The sequence below is a fragment of the Sebastes fasciatus genome, chromosome 10 (assembly GCF_043250625.1).
Source record: "Sebastes fasciatus isolate fSebFas1 chromosome 10, fSebFas1.pri, whole genome shotgun sequence".
In the NCBI taxonomy this organism is placed as follows: Eukaryota; Metazoa; Chordata; class Actinopteri; order Perciformes; family Sebastidae; genus Sebastes; species Sebastes fasciatus.
The window spans coordinates 25,633,414-25,651,863 of record NC_133804.1 but is presented as its reverse complement, the minus strand read 5'-3'; the positions used below and the strand labels follow the sequence as shown (position 1 = coordinate 25,651,863).

At 41.7% G+C, this 18,450-nt stretch overlaps 1 protein-coding gene across 19 annotated transcripts in view; it reads left to right on the top strand.

The window, feature by feature from the left end:
* Positions 1-18,450, top strand: part of rapgef2b (Rap guanine nucleotide exchange factor 2b) — a 125,823-nt gene that overhangs the window by 90,315 nt on the left and 17,058 nt on the right. For 10 of the 19 annotated variants that reach the window (XR_012595635.1, XM_074649160.1, XM_074649158.1 and 7 more), the window contains 10 exons: positions 3,685-3,816; positions 9,309-9,486; positions 11,848-11,984; positions 12,840-12,998; positions 13,788-13,940; positions 14,105-14,269; positions 14,506-14,613; positions 14,720-14,923; positions 16,696-16,804; positions 17,208-17,511. Coding sequence is in view for 18 of the 19 variants with exons in the window: in XM_074649160.1 (XP_074505261.1) it covers positions 3,685-3,816; positions 9,309-9,486; positions 11,848-11,984; positions 12,840-12,998; positions 13,788-13,940; positions 14,105-14,269; positions 14,506-14,613; positions 14,720-14,923; positions 16,696-16,804; positions 17,208-17,511 (1,649 nt within the window). In the remaining variant the exon portion in view is untranslated. The remainder of the gene's footprint in view (positions 1-3,684; positions 3,817-9,308; positions 9,487-11,847; positions 11,985-12,839; positions 12,999-13,787; positions 13,941-14,104; positions 14,270-14,505; positions 14,614-14,719; positions 14,924-16,695; positions 16,805-17,207; positions 17,512-18,450) is intronic. The other 9 variants (XM_074649167.1, XM_074649165.1, XM_074649164.1 and 6 more) reach the window with 2 other exon arrangements.

Below are 18,450 nucleotides of genomic sequence, written 5' to 3'. Positions count from 1 at the left end.
TTAATAATTCAGGTGTTTGTTTTTATCTACAGTATATTTTTCAGGTGAATAAGGTAGAAACTTTAACCAATAGATATCTTCATGCAACTTCCCCAGTTGATTACTTACATTAAGACAGTTGTTTTCCTGAAATGGTATGTTTAAATATGCAAATGAGGCATTATCTAATGCTAACTTTTGGTGATTTTAGGATAATCTACAGACGTTAATAGACAAAGTAGTAAAATAAACACCTTAAATGTGTATTCTGGATGGTTTCTTTCCACTAGTTTGAAAGAAGATGTTATGGAAGCAAAATCTCTAAATTGACCAGTGCATGAAGAACAATGTTTTTGCCTGCAGTGTCTCGTCTAAAAGTATATTCTTAAAGAATAAGGCAGGTGATATTCTATATTATTGTTATTGTCAACAAACCCAAGAATGCGTTAATCCCTCTCCATTAAAGTTGAAACCTCAAAGCCACGACACTAATACATATAAATGTCCATAGTTGTAGCTTTAACATAACTCCACTTCCGGGGTTTGTATTACATGAGAGTGATAAACTGCAGCGTAATCTATTTTGCTCCCAAAAGTCATCATAAGAAAATGTGATGAGGCTTTATCACGGCAGTTACGAACAGACAAAGAGATCCGTCACGCCGACACAATAACGCCCAGCAGCCGGTACTAATAACAACGTGGAAGTCAGCTGGAGGCGTTGAGAGTGAAGTCGACCAGACGAGGGGATGGGAAATAGCAGCCTGAGGGGGGGGGGGTTAGTGACTGACTGGCCCCTCCGGTCGACCATTTTGGTTAGTGCAGCCAGCCAGATAATTAAACGTGATGGCAATCTTTGACACAGTGTAGTCACATCACACCTCAGTGCCACAGGAGCAGCACTGTCTGGCTCTCAGTCTCTTGTCTCCGACACATAAAGGAGCGTTGTGAATGGATATGTCTTATTTTTCTAATTCCAACCCCCCCATCCCTCCTCACAAACAGCTCAGAAAGGTCTCCAAATATCTTGTCACACCTTCTGCCAAATCAATTCAGTGCCACAACACCTCCGAGCTCTTCAATTTTATTGCGGCTGGGCCTCAAAGGGCAGATCATGAATATTGAGAAGTCAAAACTAGTTTCCAATATTGCACAGTGATAATTCTGCCAGCTTTCCTTCCCATTTCAAAAAACTCTTTAATTAACCGACGAGTGCTTCAGAAGCTGTGACGTTTCCTCAGAGTACGTTCAAGAGCAAGATGACGGCTCAAACCCATTTACTTGCAAATGAACCTCCTAAGATGTATTTCTATCCAATCTATTCTGTTTGTCATGCAAGTGTGAGACTTCATAGTGTTGCCGCTGATTTACAAAAACTATCTGAGGCAGTTATTTACAGCACAAAGTGCATTTGGAGACACTGACACCCAGACAAACTACTGTTCTTCAGAGACCGTTTTACCTTTTACAGCTCAGATGAGAGGAGCTAAAAGCCTCGCTATAGTGCACAATCTGTCCAGTGTCTCACACCCACATCAGGATTTACTGAAGCAAAATCTGGCCTTTATGTACTGGCACTTATCAAAGCAGGATTAAAAGTGTTTTACTGTCCAGAAGAAACATTTAAAACACATAAATAAAATTAAAAATCTTGTTTACTATCCACATCTGAAATCATACGGCTTGTACAAAAACTGCTAAACTCTCTCTCTCTCTGGATGCTTAGATTTAGCTCTGATATCATATGATGAATGAAGCAACCTAGTTAAATCAGCCACGTTTGACTTTTAGGTGTAAAAAATGTAATATTGATGATCTGCCGCAGCCAGAAGTGGAGTTTAAAGCTGCTCAGAGCGGTCTCCCTGCTGAGTATCAAATATATATTGGTAAATAAAACATTTGGCCATAAAATATTTACGTCTATAGACTCCATGAACCAGTTCACGCAGTTTGATTAAATTCATAATTCACCCCTGTGGCTTTCCAGTCGGATAAGAAGGCTTTCATTCGAAAACACTATATATTGCACACATTTAAAATAATATATAAAATAAAGGACTTAAATAGATCATTTCTGAGATTCACTGTCATTATAGATATAATCTAATATAATAATTTAGTTTCCCCAATGAGGGGAAATAGCCGGTTTGAAACCAAAGTGTTGATGCATGGTACAGTCGCTTACTGATCGATTCATTTGCAGATTATTTTCTCGATTAATTGACTAGTTGTTCGGTCTATAAAATGTCAGATTATGTCGATCAGTGTTTCCCAAAGCCCAAGATGACGTCCTCAAAATATCTTGTTTTGTCCACAACTCAAATATATTCAGTTTACCGTCATAGAGGAGTAAAGAAACTAGAAAATATTCACATTTAAGAAGCTGGAAGAAAAGAATTTGACTTTTTTTTTCTTAAAAAATACTCAAACTGATTAATCGAATATCTAAATAGTTGGCAATTGATTTAATAGTTGACAACTAATCGATTAATGTCTATAAAATAGTGAAAACTACCCAAGCTCCCGTCCTCTTAGACCTTGTTTATGCCAGTCCAAACCCCCAAATATTCAATTTCTAATGATAGAAAACTGAGAAAGAGCTGAGTTTCAGCTCTACTACAGTACAGTGTGTTCTTCAAATAACCCACAAACACTGTTGCTCTACTAACCGCTCCACTTGTTTTTGTTTTAATCATCTGCGTCTTAAACCGTCAGCAGGGTGTTTTCTGATGCATTTTACATTTCAGGGTCATCTCCATAGAGAAGTGGGTTGGCTCATTTACACTATGGCTAATTACAGCGCAGTTTTCTGTTACTTTCTACGGTATGAATTACTCAGAGGGGTTCCCACCCCCCCTACCTCCATTACTGCCTGGTGTTCATTTAGGTTCTGCGAGTTTGCTTGCTTTAATTGGGGTATTTCCTTGATGTATGCAGCGCTTCTTGTTGGTTTACTCCGCTCATAAAAAGGAAGTTCCAGCTCAGCTAACGGCTAACTGCTGCTATCAGGAGCTGCATAAGTGTTATCGCAATGAGACTGAGGTTCGTTAGACCTGGTAGACTTTTTGATAAATGGACAGCGTGGTCTTTTACTGACACGTCGAGTTTGAAGTTTGAAGACGAGGAGACCTTTTTTTATTCTCTCCCATGTCGTGATAAACTTAATTAACTTAACTTAAATAAATGTTTCTGACAGATTCTATGAAGTCGGATGTTTTAATTAACATCGCCTTTTTTCTTTGCTTGGATAATAAATCATGTGTAAAGTTGAGCTCTTGCAGCAGGACTAATTAAAATGTTTTGTTCTGTTAACATTGTATAATCACTGCTATGGAATAAAGACAAAGATAATCCTAATGTTCATGAATAGAAGAGTGTCTTTGGCTACTTTCCAATTAAAATTAAAGGGGCAATATTTTTTTTTTATAGTTGCAAAAGTACAATTTGTTCTTACAACAGCGACTATTCATCAAAATGACTCCACTGTAATACGATAAAAATAGGAAAACAAATACAAGAAATGGAATAATATCCAAGTAGATCTTCAATCAAACTGAAGGACGACAAGCCGTTAAGTGTGTCGCCACTTGGCCGGCGGCCAGCTCGAGTGTTAGCGTTGTGAGCGTGACCAGCGGTGGCGGCTGAGCTGGCTGATACTGACCATCTGTGTGTATGTTGTGTGTGTGTGTGTGTGTGTACGTGCAGCTCCCCGCAGACTTCAGCAGACTTCACCTGGCCGACGGCTTGCACCCACAGGTGACCCACGTCTCCTCCAGCCACTCAGGATGTAGTATCACCAGCGACTCTGGAAGCAGCAGCCTGTCAGACATTTATCAGGTAAGGACGCCCCCCATTGGCGCTGGATCCCCAGTTTGGACCCCCTCTGGATAGATAGGCCACTAGGTGTGATAGTCGGGTAACTGGACCAACTCTGAACGGGTCGGAACAGGTCGGTCATGTGAGCTTAAACCTCACCCGGACTAGTTACGGTCTTCGGTCTTAAGCCAATTTCATTTCTTATCTTTCTTGCTGGGAGTTAGTTTGGAAGATCGATAGCACTCTCATGTCTGTACAGTAAATACGAAGATAGTATCAGCTTAGCTTAGCTTAGTTGAACGATTGGAAACACAATTTTTACACCAGCTGCTGCCTGTAGCTTCATATTTACTGTACACAGACAATTTGATTGATTGATTGAAACATATGACAGAATTAATTGATTTTGGGTTAAAAGGCTTTGACAATGGAATGTTTTTTAATTAGCTTACTTTCTATCTTAAACTAACACGACATGTTAACGAGTTTATAGTATTAAATAAACTGTCTGCTAATGGTTTAACCCGATCTGCGTGGATCAATTAAGGTTGAACTGAAGCCCGGCTCATATTAAGGAGAGACTCTCCTTGGTGAAATGACAAATATACCCCTCGGGACGGCGGGTTAGTCTCATTAAGTAGGACAAGAACATTTGGGGAAAGAATGTAAAACGCTTGGCAGACAAACAGGCTATGAGACACTAATAGGACACCGTCACTGCTCGACGGGAGACGAGCACACAGGCGGGTGGCTGCGAGCAGGTGGGCCGGCCTACATCCTGACTCCGGCTCCCGCCTCTCATCACCTCAAAGCAAAAGTACAGAACTCCCAGGGAGCTGTGACGTACAATCTCGTGCGATAATGAGCTTTATGAGCCATTTTTATGCTACAATAATACAGTGAATATGTTTTTTTGGTTAGAGTGACTAAGGTAATGAATAAGTAGCACTTTGACAAAAGAAAATGTAAATATATTCCAGCAACTTTACCCCCCCAGAGGTAAATAAAAGACAATTCAGCTCAAAAAGAACACACACACAAAATCTCGTGACTGTGGACGTGCCTCAAACCCTGCAACTAATCCTCTTAGCGCAGAGCACCCACCCTATTGGCTCCTAATACCGTCACCTGCTGTGTGCCTATTTGTGTGTTTGTAAGTATGCTTGCGACTGCGCTCGGGGGCGTCAGTCACAATCACTTTGTTTTGTTTGGACCTCTTCTTGGCTCTTGTTTGTGTGTGCAGGGGCTTTAGATCAAATTGTTTGAATACAGCTTTGTAATTGCGTGTTAGGCCTGTTTGAGCGTGTGCTGATCATAAAGACGTGTGTGTGTTTGCATGTTTTGGCCATGCTGAGGCTGGCTGGGGCAGGTTGAACAGGCTCTCCTGTCCCCAGTCTGTGATCCCGCTCTTACAGCCATCTGCCAGCTCTGTCTCCTGATTCCTCTCTCTCTCTCTCTTTGAAACACGCTGTCCTGTTTCCTCCTTTACTTCTTGTCTCTCGATCCTCCTTTGCTGGACAGCCTTTAATCTACCTGTAGCAACTGCTGCTCTGTCACTGAGTGCTTTATATACTCAGACACCTTCATTTAACTTGTCTCAGTCTCAGTCGTTCTCTCTTGTCACATGTGATCAAACATCTCGGCTCAGCTCACTGGTGATCTACTTAATGTGTGTGTGTGTGTGTGTGTGCTACACGTGTTTTACCTACTGGACGATTATACACTTTTCCTCACAGTCCCACGTATCTACTAGAGATGTAACAATACATCGATCTAGATCAATAATATATCAATGATTAACCATACAATATCATCGATCTAAAGTAAAAACATCGATACATATCTTTAAGATGCTCCTTTATTTTGAAACTCCCATGGCACGTCTGTGTCACCATTTCCATCCAAGCGACACCTCCTTCCCAGTAAAAACATTGTCAAATCATATTAGATGTGTTTTGCGAGTTTGGGACTGAAGTGGAACTGATTGTGTTAAATAAACCTATGATATCATCTCAGGCTCCTGAATTGAATCTAATCGAAATCGTATTGTGGCAGACTTTGTGATAGTGTATCAGCAAATATTGTATCGTTATCCAAACAATCAAAATAATACCATATTGTGATGAAACTTGCGATTTAAACCCCTTATAACTACTGTCCAAATTAGAGCTGAAACAATTAGTAGAGTGATAGAAACTAATCTGTAATTCATTCTATTTTCTATTTTTCAATTAATCGTTTGTGTCCTTTTCAAAGCAAAAATGCCAAACACTTGCTGGTGCGAGAGTCCGAAATTTGAGGATTTGCTGTTTTCCTCGGTCTATTATGTTAGTAAGCTGAATATTTTGGGGTTTTGGATTGTTAGTTGAATCAAACAAGCAATTTAAAGATGTCAATTTTGTCTCAAACTAGCCAAGAGAAAGCTTCTGGTCAATTAAAACCATGCAGTTTTTTTTCCCACTTGACACTGGTTGCATATATAATATATACGTCTTTGGATTATGATTTGTTTAAATATTCAAAAACATAATTTTCATAATTTTTTGAACATGTTTTAGAGGCCTGAAGAAGTAAGATGATCCAGTAATTCACAGGAACGTTTGAAACAAAAAAATATATATAATTTTGTTTTGCAGAAATATTTTCATTTCCCTCTCTTCTCTTAATCGTCTCCTGACCTCTCACATTAATCTTAAAACTGCTCGGGGTTACTACTAGAAGCAGTTATTAAATAAAGGAGATAGTTTGTCTTTTACTTTTATCAGCCAATCTTCAGGGTTGAGCTGTTTCTGCTCAAAAGCCCCCCTCCATCAACTTTTAGACCACTCACACTCTGCACACAAAATTAAAATGCATAAGCATTAGAGATGGATAAAAGGATTAAAACTCATCTTGCTGTCCTGGGGTACCCGGCATGACTCCCCCAAACTGTTTGCTTTATGCAACATTACTTTATCGTTAGCTAAAGTTGCACCCTGCAGGTTTCAGAATTCTTAATGTGGCGTTGTAGATCACGAGCGATGTTTGTGGTCTTCACCGGGGGGGGGTGTTTTCTGAGTAAACGGATCAGGGGAGGGCTTGTTCTTTACACTTGAGACCACAGGACGTTGATGGTACAAAGATATATGGGTGTTAGATTTTAATTTTAGAGCTGCTGAGCTAATAGGGGGTACAGGTTGTTGATGGGAAGCATTGAATAGTTTAAACACTGTACCGACATCACTCTCACGTCAGCGGCAACATGGCGCACTGTTTTGTGTCTGAATAAATCATGAAATTGGTCCTTCAGAAGGACTTTGAAAGCATTGATCCAAGAATAGCCCTGATGAAATATTAACAACACCTGACTTGCCCGCTGACTTGTAATGCCTACTGCACATTAATGGATTTTTGATGCATAGATAACACGACAAACGAGCCCGTGCACAAATACAAAGGCAGCCTGTATTTAAATACGGCGTGCTGGCTTCTCAGATTTTAACAAGCTATCTCCATGTGGCGTGTTAAGTCACTGTGGCATCTATGAAGGGATAATGTGCATCCTCACTCCTCTTTTGCTGATTTATGTTTGTTCCCTAATATATTAGCTGCGGATAACAACCTGTCTAGTGTGTCCTCTGTCCATCTGTAGAAAAAGGGCAATGAATATGCAACTGTCTGTGGTTTTAGGACAAAGGGTGCTCAGGGAATACTATTCAAATTGTCTGAAGTCTTTCCATATTCAGATCTGGAAAGTCAGACATTTTAACACTAGGTTTATTTGAGTGCATCCATTTCAAGGTTATAATAGTCTTGACTTTTCAATTTCATTTTAGTTTATTTTTAGGAGTGTATTTGCTAGTTTTAGTTTCCGTTTTTCAGAGAGGTGTAGTTTTTATGTATTTAGTTTTACAGTAGTTGTAGTTTTTTTTTTGTTAAGGCCAGTTACAATGTCTCAAAAGTATAGCTACATATACATACAAAATATTCAGGCTACTTTCGTGAAACAATTGCGGCATAGCACCGTCTCTTAGAGTGTCAAGTCCGTTCCAATTTCTGTGTTTCAATGTCACGAGAGTTGACAGAAATTTTCAAACTAAAATTTAAATGAATTTACGTTCATTTTTATTTTATTATTAGTTTTTTACCCAGGCAGTTTTCTTAAAGGATATCGTTTTTATTTAGTTTTAGCTTACTAAAAATATTTCTCACTGTTTATTTTTGTTTTAGTTGACTTTAATAACCTTGATCCGCTCTAGTTATTGATTTATTCTATTTTTAGATAAGATATACCGCACTTTATTCTTTACTGCTCCTTACTTCATCTATGACTCTCCACTGTCAAAAGGCCTCTGTCATACAACCAGCTCGCCCGGCCCCGCCCACGAGGGCGTGTGGTCCGGTGACGCCCCAAATGGCCACTCAGACACTGGCCTGAATCATTAATGAGCCTTCTGCACATGGCGTTTGAGGAGAAATGACATCTGTGAGAGACCTGGGCACAGCGACTCTGAGCTCTGAAAAATTCAAAAGCAGACTGACAGTCTGGGAGGTGAAGATGCGTCTGGCTCTGGGATTTTGCGGACAGTTTGCAAAGGCAACCTTTTCTTCTCTTTCTGCTAAGAAGCTTGAGGTTGGGCACCAGATTGAGGTAGGAAGGGGTGTGTTTTTTTGCACGGTGCTGGGGGATGCTTTGTAGTCCTTTTTATCCAACTGCTTTGGTTTCACGTTGTGTGAGCGTGAACCAGGCGATGTGGCCCTTCTGTCATTTATAGAACTATTTCCTTTGGTGATAGCAGAGGAGCTCTGTTAGTATCACTCCTGCACTACTTCTTTCGCTCCTCATCTCGCTTAATTTTCCTCATCTCCGCACGTATTTCATCTCGTGCTTTCAAAGAACAGGATCTGGCTTCGAGGCAGGCGGTGGAGTTTGCTGAGGGGGAGAGGAGAGGAAAGTTGGGAGTTAATTAGCTTGTTACTATGCATCGCAGCGTGTTTGGTATGCAGTGTTGACGCCTGTCTTTCTCTTACAGTACAGAATACCTCTAATCCATTTTCATTAAATGGGTCAAATCTGCACAACAGTTTTACAGAAGCTCTTGTTTTATTTTGCTTACGGTTGGAAACGCAGCTGATGTTTGTACTGTGAAATGATTTCAGCAGTGTGTGTGTGTGTTTGTGCGTATGCAACCGCCGCCTCCTTATTATGCTGAGTTTTTACCCTGGCTGTTTACAAATGAGTTTACTCTGTCTGAGTTTTGACAGCTGAACATGGTCACTGGCTTGGTCAGCAGCTGCCAGCATTTTATTCGCTTTCCAGGCATCTAGCTGACAAGCATTGTTTGTAAAGAGCATTCAGGTAGGTGGTTCAGTGTCGCGCTCAAAGACGTGGCTGTAGATGGACATCTGAACTTTTTGGTTTGGACTGTTAGTTCTCCAACTGCTGATGTTGGATGGAGACACCGACTCCCTCACCTTGTCGATCTTTAATCGCAGATTTACTGACTCATTTCTCGTCTGTTTACTCTTTCTAGGCCACAGAAAACGAACCAGGCGACATGGACCTGAGCGGCTTGCCAGAGACCGCCGTTGACTCCGAGGAAGACGACGATGAGGAGGACATCGAGCGAGCGTCGGACCCCCTCATGAGCCGGGACATCGTGCGCGACTGCCTGGAGAAGGACCCCATGGACAGGACCGACGATGACATCGGTGAGCATACTGTGACAGCTTACGAATAGCATTATTATAAATAGTTATTTTGCCACGCAGTCTATTTTTTGTGCATGCCTGAGAGCGCCAAGGCTTCTTTAGAGAAGGGCGTGTTTTCAGAGATATCTGCAAAAAAAGCACGAGCAGTGTTGTTCCCGGCTGGGACAGCACTCCTTGTCCCAGTTTGAGATTAATTCAGTGCAGTATAAAAGCCACACCCTCCTTTTCTTATTTAAATCGGTCACAATAAATCTACATTTGTCTGAAGCCTGTTTTGCCTCCCTGCTCTCATTTACAACGTGGGCTTTCGAGTAATTCTCAAAGCCACATCGGGCTTGCAGTATCATATCCCTAAAAGCTATGACTCAACTCCAATGATAATGATAGGCATGTTTAAAAAAAGCATGTACACAGTGTCAGAGCTTAGCTACAGATGTGGACTGGGGGAGGATGATGCACTGGATGCAGAGAGTGAGAGTGAGTGCCAACCGTTCTCCCCCTCCCCCCTCTTTGGCTGATCTCCCCCCCGCGCCCCCCTCCCCGCGGTACACCCCTCCCTCTGCCGGCAGGCTTTTCTAGGTCACTCCAGCACATCCTCTCGCCTCACCTCTCCCAGCACATTAAACTTTCAGAGCTTCCGCAGCTTCACACACGACGCTGTTGCCATGCCAAGCACAGGTCAGCCAGAACGCCAGACTGGCCAGCCAGCCAGGAGGGGAGAGAGGGTTGGTAGATGGGGGATAGAGAAAGAGAGAGAGAAAGAGAGAGAGAGAGAGAGAGAGAGAGAGAGAGAGAGGGGTATTTTCCTACTTTGGACAACAATGCAGAATGTCTCTGGATTATATAGACGATTTCCCTTTCTGACACACCCAGTCAAATACACCCAATATTAAAGACATTCACCCAAAAAACAAAACAACAGATTTTCTTGCACATACAGCAGTATTTTGGTGAGCCAGAGTTTAAAATATTCACAAAGGAGGTGAAAATAATTTAGTATATGCTGCTTAAAATAACTGAAAAAAGGGAACAGCAGCTTGTCTTTCAAGAAACAATGCCCTGGTAGCTCAGCATGATCCACAGACCTCACATCACTGTGACGCAGGATCACAGGGACGACTTTCTACTGAATAATTGTTCAGTAAGCAAGGCGGTATATTGCAATATTTTTAATTCTAATTTTAGGAAAAGATATAGGGAAAAGATTCTGATGAAAAGTTTTTACGCAATCAGAACAGTTGGTTCTGCATTTGCATTTATTACAGTCCCTGTAACATCCAACATCATAACACAACACAATCTGAGCCACTGTCTGCCATAAATCATTGCATGTAAACTATTAATTAGAAATCAACAGTGTTTTTAAAGAATTGATACAGTAACACAAAACATAATGTCGCGATACTCGAGTGTATTGATATTTCCTTACAGTCCTAGAGGTCTGTGGATTATACCGAGTCATTTTAATAATTGATTATTAGTGTTAGTCAGCAGAAATGCCAAACATCTGATAGTTCAGCTTTGTGAGGATTTGCTGCTTGTCTTTGTCATGAACTCTATATATATTTATGTTTGTTGTAAAACAAGTAATTTGGCCATTTATCACTATTTTCTGATTTTATAGACAAAAGAAGTAATCAAGGAGATAATAGGGAGATTAATCTATAATGGAAATAATCTGTAAAACTGAGTTTCTCCACAAAGAATCACACAAAAGCACCACTTTAAATCTGGTGTTTACCAGAGATGAGCTCATAAGTTTCTTAGAAATAAGTCATTCAGCATGAAAAACATAAAAAATGACTAATCAACTAAAGAAATCTTAATCGACTGAGACCAAAACGACCGACGTGTCGATTTGCCCTCATCAAAATAACTGTATTAGCATCCCTAAATGTAATTGTTCAACGCTTAAAGTTATACGAAGGACCTATCTGCATTGTTAGATACCTCTAGCGATGAGTCAGAAAATGTTTTTTGTTAATTTTGATGACCTGACCCTTTAAACGTGATCAGAGCACTAAACGTGGTTTCAGTGTCTGCAGTGGACTTCTTAATCCCACACAGAGGTCATTGAGTGAAGTGTCAGCAATTATTCTTGGCTCGCCTTGAAGGCTTATATCAATGGAATTGATATTTGGCTTTATGTTCTCCAGATAATGATTCCTCTGTGGTGATGATCCGTTTTGATGCTCAGCCTCCAGCTCGTGCCGTTTTGGCTGGAAGCGAGTGCGACGCAGGCTCGCCAAGAGCGCTGCCTGTCCTCTTTTTCTGCTCTGGGTGTCTCTGTTTGCTCTTTTATTTTTTATACTAAACTTCCTCCGCTGTCTCTCCTCTGTCTCTCCTCTGTCCCTCTCACAGAGCAATTACTGGAGTTCATGCATCAACTGCCAGCATTCGCTAACATGACCATGTCAGTGAGGAGGGAACTCTGCGCCGTCATGGTGTTCGCTGTGGTCGAACGCGCCGGCACCATCGTACTCAATGATGGAGAGGAGGTGTGTGTTCATATTCACGCAGACACAAGCCCTGTCTTGTGACTTTGTCTTGCCTTTAATTATATATATATACTGTATATATATGTATGTGTGTGTGTGTGTGTGTCTCTCGAGGAACTGAACCTTAGTCTCACCCCTTCACACCACTGAATCGTTCGTCTTCCATTTAATGTTTTTTTCTGCTCTATTAAATCTGAACGGCGGACAACCCGTATCGCCAGACCTTATCTAGGAACCCCTAGGCAACTAAAGCAGGCATCACTTATTCTCTCTATCTCTCTGGTCGAGACACGACACGAGTTTCAATGAATACAATTTGGTTTTGTTTTTTTCCTATGATGCACTCAAACAATAGAGAGCAGACCTTGCCTTGAAGGCCTGGTCACTTCAGTAAATGTCCGTTCATGAAGAATTCAGGGTTCAATGAGCATATTGTTGCTGTCGGCTGGGTAAAAGATGTGAATCTGCTTTTCAGGGATTTCTTGAAAACATCCTTATTTCCCCTCAAAGGGATAAGAAATAAGATCTTTCTTTGTTTTAATCAAGCATGTATTACTTGTAACAATACTTTGAGTGTATTGCATCTTCATATTCTAGTTGTGTTTTGCTGGGCAGCTCTAATAATCCCTCTGAGGGAAGTATGAAAACCATCTGTTAGTGCAGCAGTCGCCTTGTAGTTGCTGCATATGTTTCTTTTTGATAAATAACTTTGACTCATTAAGCGACACCAGCTGTTGGGAATAGTACTTGACTGAACTCAATCTGATCTAAAAAGTTATTATTGTTGTTGTGTTTTCTTTTTGCTTTATCTTTTTCCAACATCTAACTACTATAATCTCTTGTTTGGGGCTCCAGCTGGACTCGTGGTCGGTGATCCTGAACGGTTCGGTGGAGGTGACGTACCCCGAGGGCCGGACGGAGATCCTGTGCATGGGGAACAGTTTTGGGGTGTCGCCAACCATGGAGAAGGAGTACATGAAGGGCGTGATGAAGACCAAGGTGGACGACTGCCAGGTAGGATCTTGGTTGTAATTGTTCCTGCATAGTATCACGGGGTACGTGTCCACAGGGGCGTTTTTGGACACGAGGGATCGCCTCGCTTTCAAACCGGAACCAACATGGCAGCTCATACTTTGAAAATAGTTCACTATAATGTGTTTCTGAAAGCATTTTATGCAAGCAGCTGTGGACATGTACCATTAGGGGTTAACGGGTCCATTTCATCTGCATCTCAGTGTGAAACGCATGACATGAACCCTGACATCTTGTGATATTAAACCCCACTATGACCCACTCTAGGCAGACAGTATTTGCACTCATGACATTGTAAGTTGCTTTGGGCGTAGCATCCACTGAGAAAAAAACATTTTTTAAGAGAACATGCCAGCGCATGTATCGAGCCAGATCACATTATTAGCATCATGTGTTGAATGGGAATAAAGTACTAAACAGTGAAAGTAAAGACACTGAATGTTTTTAGTTCTTTAATCATCAGGATCTGAGCTCAGTGGTTAGTGAAAGACATTTTTTCATAACTTATCAGTGGGGATAGTACTTTAGTTATGCAGTATTTGTTTCTTATCAGCTGTTCTCATTGTCTTTCAATCTACCATTCATTTGTGTTTTGCCGATCTCTGATCAAGTTATCCCTCTACCAGGTCAAGAATTAAGGGGATCCAATAACAGAAAATAGCATGCATGTTTAAATAAACTGCAATACTGTTAAGCACGTAGGATATTCTAAGTTTGTGTCAAAATGTATGAAATCTGTCTCTAACTCTTGTTTCATCCTGTCTTGTCCAGTTTGTGTGCATAGCCCAGCAGGACTACTGCTGCATCCTCAACCAGGTGGAGAAGAACATGCAGAAGGTCGAGGAGGAAGGGGAGATCGTCATGGTGAAGGAGCACCGCGAACTGGACCGCACCGGCACCAGGAAAGGACACATCGTCATCAAGGTGACAAGTCAATTCACATTTTCGCAAAACCCCAAAACAAAACAAAGAATCACTCAACAACCAAACAAATAATTACCGCTAGATATTTGACCAGATCTTTGCAAGCCGATCATGTTGCATGAAAGGTTATTTTCAACAAATAACACCATGATTTGAAACGTCAGGGCACACCGGAGCGTCTCACCATGCACCTGGTGGAGGAACACTCAGTGGTGGACCCCACATACATCGAGGACTTCCTGTTGACCTACAGGACCTTCCTCTCCAGCCCCATGGTCGTGGGCAAGAAGCTCCTGGAGTGGTTCCACGACCCCAGTCTCAGGGACAAGGTACGGGAGTAGGACCACTGTGTATCTGCATGAACTGATGAAATAATTCAAATGGAGAATATACCGTACACTGCAATCACACACAACTTAATAATGGAATAGACTGCTTGCATGAAAATGTAGGCACTCTAACACACCTAAGCAGAGATTTTCCATGAACCAATAGACCTTTTTATGCACCACTAGTCAACCAGTAAACTGTATGTTGTCCCGTGCTGATCATGTGATTGCTGCAGGTTACACGGGTAGTCTTGCTGTGGGTAAACAATCACTTCAATGACTTTGAGGGTGACCCTGCCATGACTCACTTTCTGGAGGAGTTTGAAAGCAATCTGGAGAAAGAAGTAAGTACAACACTTTAACAAAGGGATTGTTCACATGCAAACATATATATTTTATGTATGCCATTTATTGCTTTTTCCTCACATCTGTGTCGTATTCCTTTTCCAGAAAATGTGCGGGCACCTCAGACTGTTAAATATAGCGTGTGCTGCTAAAGCCAAGCCGCGGCTGGTGACACTGACCAAGCCGTCCAGGGACTCTCCACTGGCCTTCACCCTGCTCGGAGGTCAGGAGAAAGGCTTCCGCATCTTCATTGACGGCGTGGAGCTTGGGAGCAAGGCAGCAGAAGTCGGCCTTAAGCGTGGTGATCAGGTAAGACATCTTCTGGGTCATTTGTCAGACAGTACACATTGTGCTGTAAGGGGCTGAACACATAGTGCGTCTAAAAACGTGTGGAAAACGGCAGCTATGCCATTTTTTTTTTTTTTTCCAATGTGCTTGGGAGGTTGTGCTCCTGTCACGCCTGCCGTTACTAAGCAACCAAAACCTGCATGCTGCGATGGCGATGATGGTAATTTAGCAGGAAGCCTCATTGACTAAACTAAACTCAAAAGATAAATGCATTTCCAGCATGATCAATCCTTCACAGTAGCTTTACACTTGATTTCTCTGCGTCAGTTTTGCTGACCTTGTTGACGATGATGTGACGTCCTCAGAGGCAAACAATGGATCGACAACAATGGATATAAGCACGCAAAAGACGCAGCATGTGTACGGCCGCTAAGAAAGTGTCTGCAGTTTGTTAAAATCTTAAACTGTAGGGAGGAAAACTGTTGTTGCAGCTGCAGACAGCCTTCAAGTTATACAAGTTGTTTTGTCTGTAGGCTACAACTGTGAGTAGAAATCACTTCTGTCACACAGAGCAGCTCTTGCATTGATCTTCTTTGTCGTGTCTGAAGTTCTTTTTTGTTGTGAAATTGGTTTTACATTTTGCTCTAACTAGAATTAAAAGGTTTTTTGAAAAAGTCTTAAATTGAACTTGCCAGTAGCTGCGGGCATCCGTGTTGGCATTCTTCTCGTAACTTGACTTCTCAACCGTTTTCACACTCTGCGGTCCTCAGGGCTTTAAGCAAAGTCCCTTAATCCTTGAAACCATCTTGAGAGTGTCTGGATGCAAGTTAAGCCCTTTTGACTCCAAACATCCCCTGCAGCTGTTTCCCCCCCAAAAGGAAGCAGAGAAGCTGGCATCCTTGGACACATTCACCCGCTCGCACCTTCCATTTTTGAACAGCTTCCGTTTCGACCGTCATTCACTCAGGAGCTAACATTTCAGAGCTTTAGTATTAATCCCGTTTGTTTTATCATCACCATTAGCAGTAGTCCCTAAGTAGTAAAGTCCATGCAGCGTCTCACTTATCGCTGCTGATCCTGGTCCTCTACGTCAGCGTTTAGCGGCCTCTCAGCAGCAGAGGATGGCCTGTACTTACGTTGCAGTCAAAGGTGACTTCCTCTTCCACTAAAGAGGAAGCGGCAAAGGCTGCTTAGCAGATTGTGTTAAAATGCAAATATCCGGCCCGCATTCAGAGGTCAAGCTGTTAAGATAATTTGAAGGTGACATGGGCCACATTAATGTCAAAACCATGTGTTGGACTACATGTCACGATGTATAACATGCCAGATGATTGCCTCTTTGTTCACTGGATAGAATATGTAGTTCAGAGACGTTTACATTAGTTCAAGGTTCAACACTTTTCTGCTCAGATCCAATATGGCATGCAGTTTGACGTGACACGGTGACGACTGAGGCAGAATAGACATCGAGTAGTCTACTGGCAGGTTATTCTCGCTCACCAGTGCAGCAATTTGACTCTTAAAGGCCCAGACACACCAAAACGACATCAGAGAAGTAGAGGCGACGAAGGACGCGTGTTGCGTCGCCTCACTTCGCCTTTGTCTTGGCCAAAAGTTGCATTCAAACACACCGCAAAGACTTCAGCCAACGGCCAGTTACCACGTACGTCGCCGCCGATTCAACATGCTGAATTGGCCAAAAAACCTCCGACAGAGTAGAGAGTAATGAGGTCTATATTAGGGACTGTTTGGTAAAATGCACCTGATATATTTCTTCCGTCTTCTTTCTGCAGATCTTGGAGGTCAACGGGCAGAACTTTGAGAATGTCCAGCTCAACAAAGCCAACGAGATTCTGAAGAACAACACCCACTTGTCCATAACTGTGAAAACAAACCTTTTAGGTAAAGTTTCTTCATATTTATGAGATAAAACTTGTTGGCATTTTGTGAGATATGGGGTGGATGGTGACTGAGGGGTTTCTGTTATAAAAATTATATTTATTTTCAACAAAAAACAAGGACAGCTAAAATAAAAATGTCATTGCAAAAATCATAATAAATCTGCTACCCTGTTCAAAGAAAAGCCAAAACCTGACTTCTATAAGACCCTCTCATATTTAAAGAGTTAATGTGCAGCGGCAGGCTGTTCCACGCCTGGCTACATTTCTTACTTGAGGCATGAATGCACACTGGCCCTGGTATTATAGTTCTGCTGAGTATGGACCATTGTTATCTGAGAACACAAATATTGAGGAGCATACCCATTGACAATATTGTAATAAAAGAATATGCCCTTTTACGAAAGGTCTGTGTCCTCCCTCCTTTCGTCCAGTGTTTAAAGAGCTGCTAACGAGGCCAGAGCAAGACCACGATTTGGACGGCGAGGAGGAACATGACAGAAAGAACGGCGCGCCCCACCTTCCAAAGATCGGAGACATCAAGAAGGCCAGCCGCTACTCCATCCCCGACCTGGCGGTGGACGTGGAGCAGGTGATGGGCCTGGAGAAGGTCAGCAAGAAAGCAAAGAGCAACTCGGTGGGAGGACGCAACAAGCTGAAGAAGATCTTCGACAAGACACTCACCAGCATCCTGCCTCCGAAACCATACAAGTAAGAAGACCTAATAACAACCGGGATAACACAGTTGTACCTGATTGTAAAGCTGCACCACAGATGTTGAGATTTTAAATGTTACCACCCTATAGTTATGGTTGGTATATTTTCCTTGTAAGTCTTGATTAATCCTGTGCCGTGTGCAGAGATCCCCATCTGATTGTGACTGATTGAGTTGTTTGTTTCCCAAATCGCAAAAGCTCCGAGAGTATTTCTATTTCTCCTGACATCGCGACGCGCCGCTCTGATTGAACGTACAACGCGATCGATCAATTAATCACCCGCCGAGCTGAATCAGACAGATCTTGATGCATCTTATCAGAGGAGTCACTAGAAGAAGATTTAAGCAATCACCTCACTGATGAAATTTATTTTGACTGATATTGCGGTTGCGATATGATTTTTGATGTTAGAGGGAATGTTTCATTGAAAAACATATTGAAATGATTATGGGTTTGGTTGTTTTCTTAAGTCTGTAGAATATGATGTGGAGGCCAGGACATAATTTTAATTTAAAATGGTATTTTGACACACATTTCAACTTAAATATTGCACCTCCTGCAATTTGAAAATTGCATTGAATAAAAGTGGCTATTTTTAACATTATTACAATAGAGACTGGAGGTGCTGATGCCATTGCAGCCCACAGCTGATCATGACAGGCTCAGAAATACTTTAAATATTAACTCTGATTGTAGAAAGCTGAGATAAATTATGATTAGAAAGTAAGTTTGTAAAGTTTAGTTTTCAGTTGTGAGTTTTTGTAACTATCTCCTGAGGACAGTTTGTTATTTCAACGATCTAGCACCTGGTTCAGCTTTCAAATTGAGATTTCTGTTCACTGACCCCAAATGTGAACCTGTCATAACACCAATCGTAATATTAGGTGAGGGTTTATTTCTTGTCGATGGATTGCACAGCTAGTTGTGTCCACGG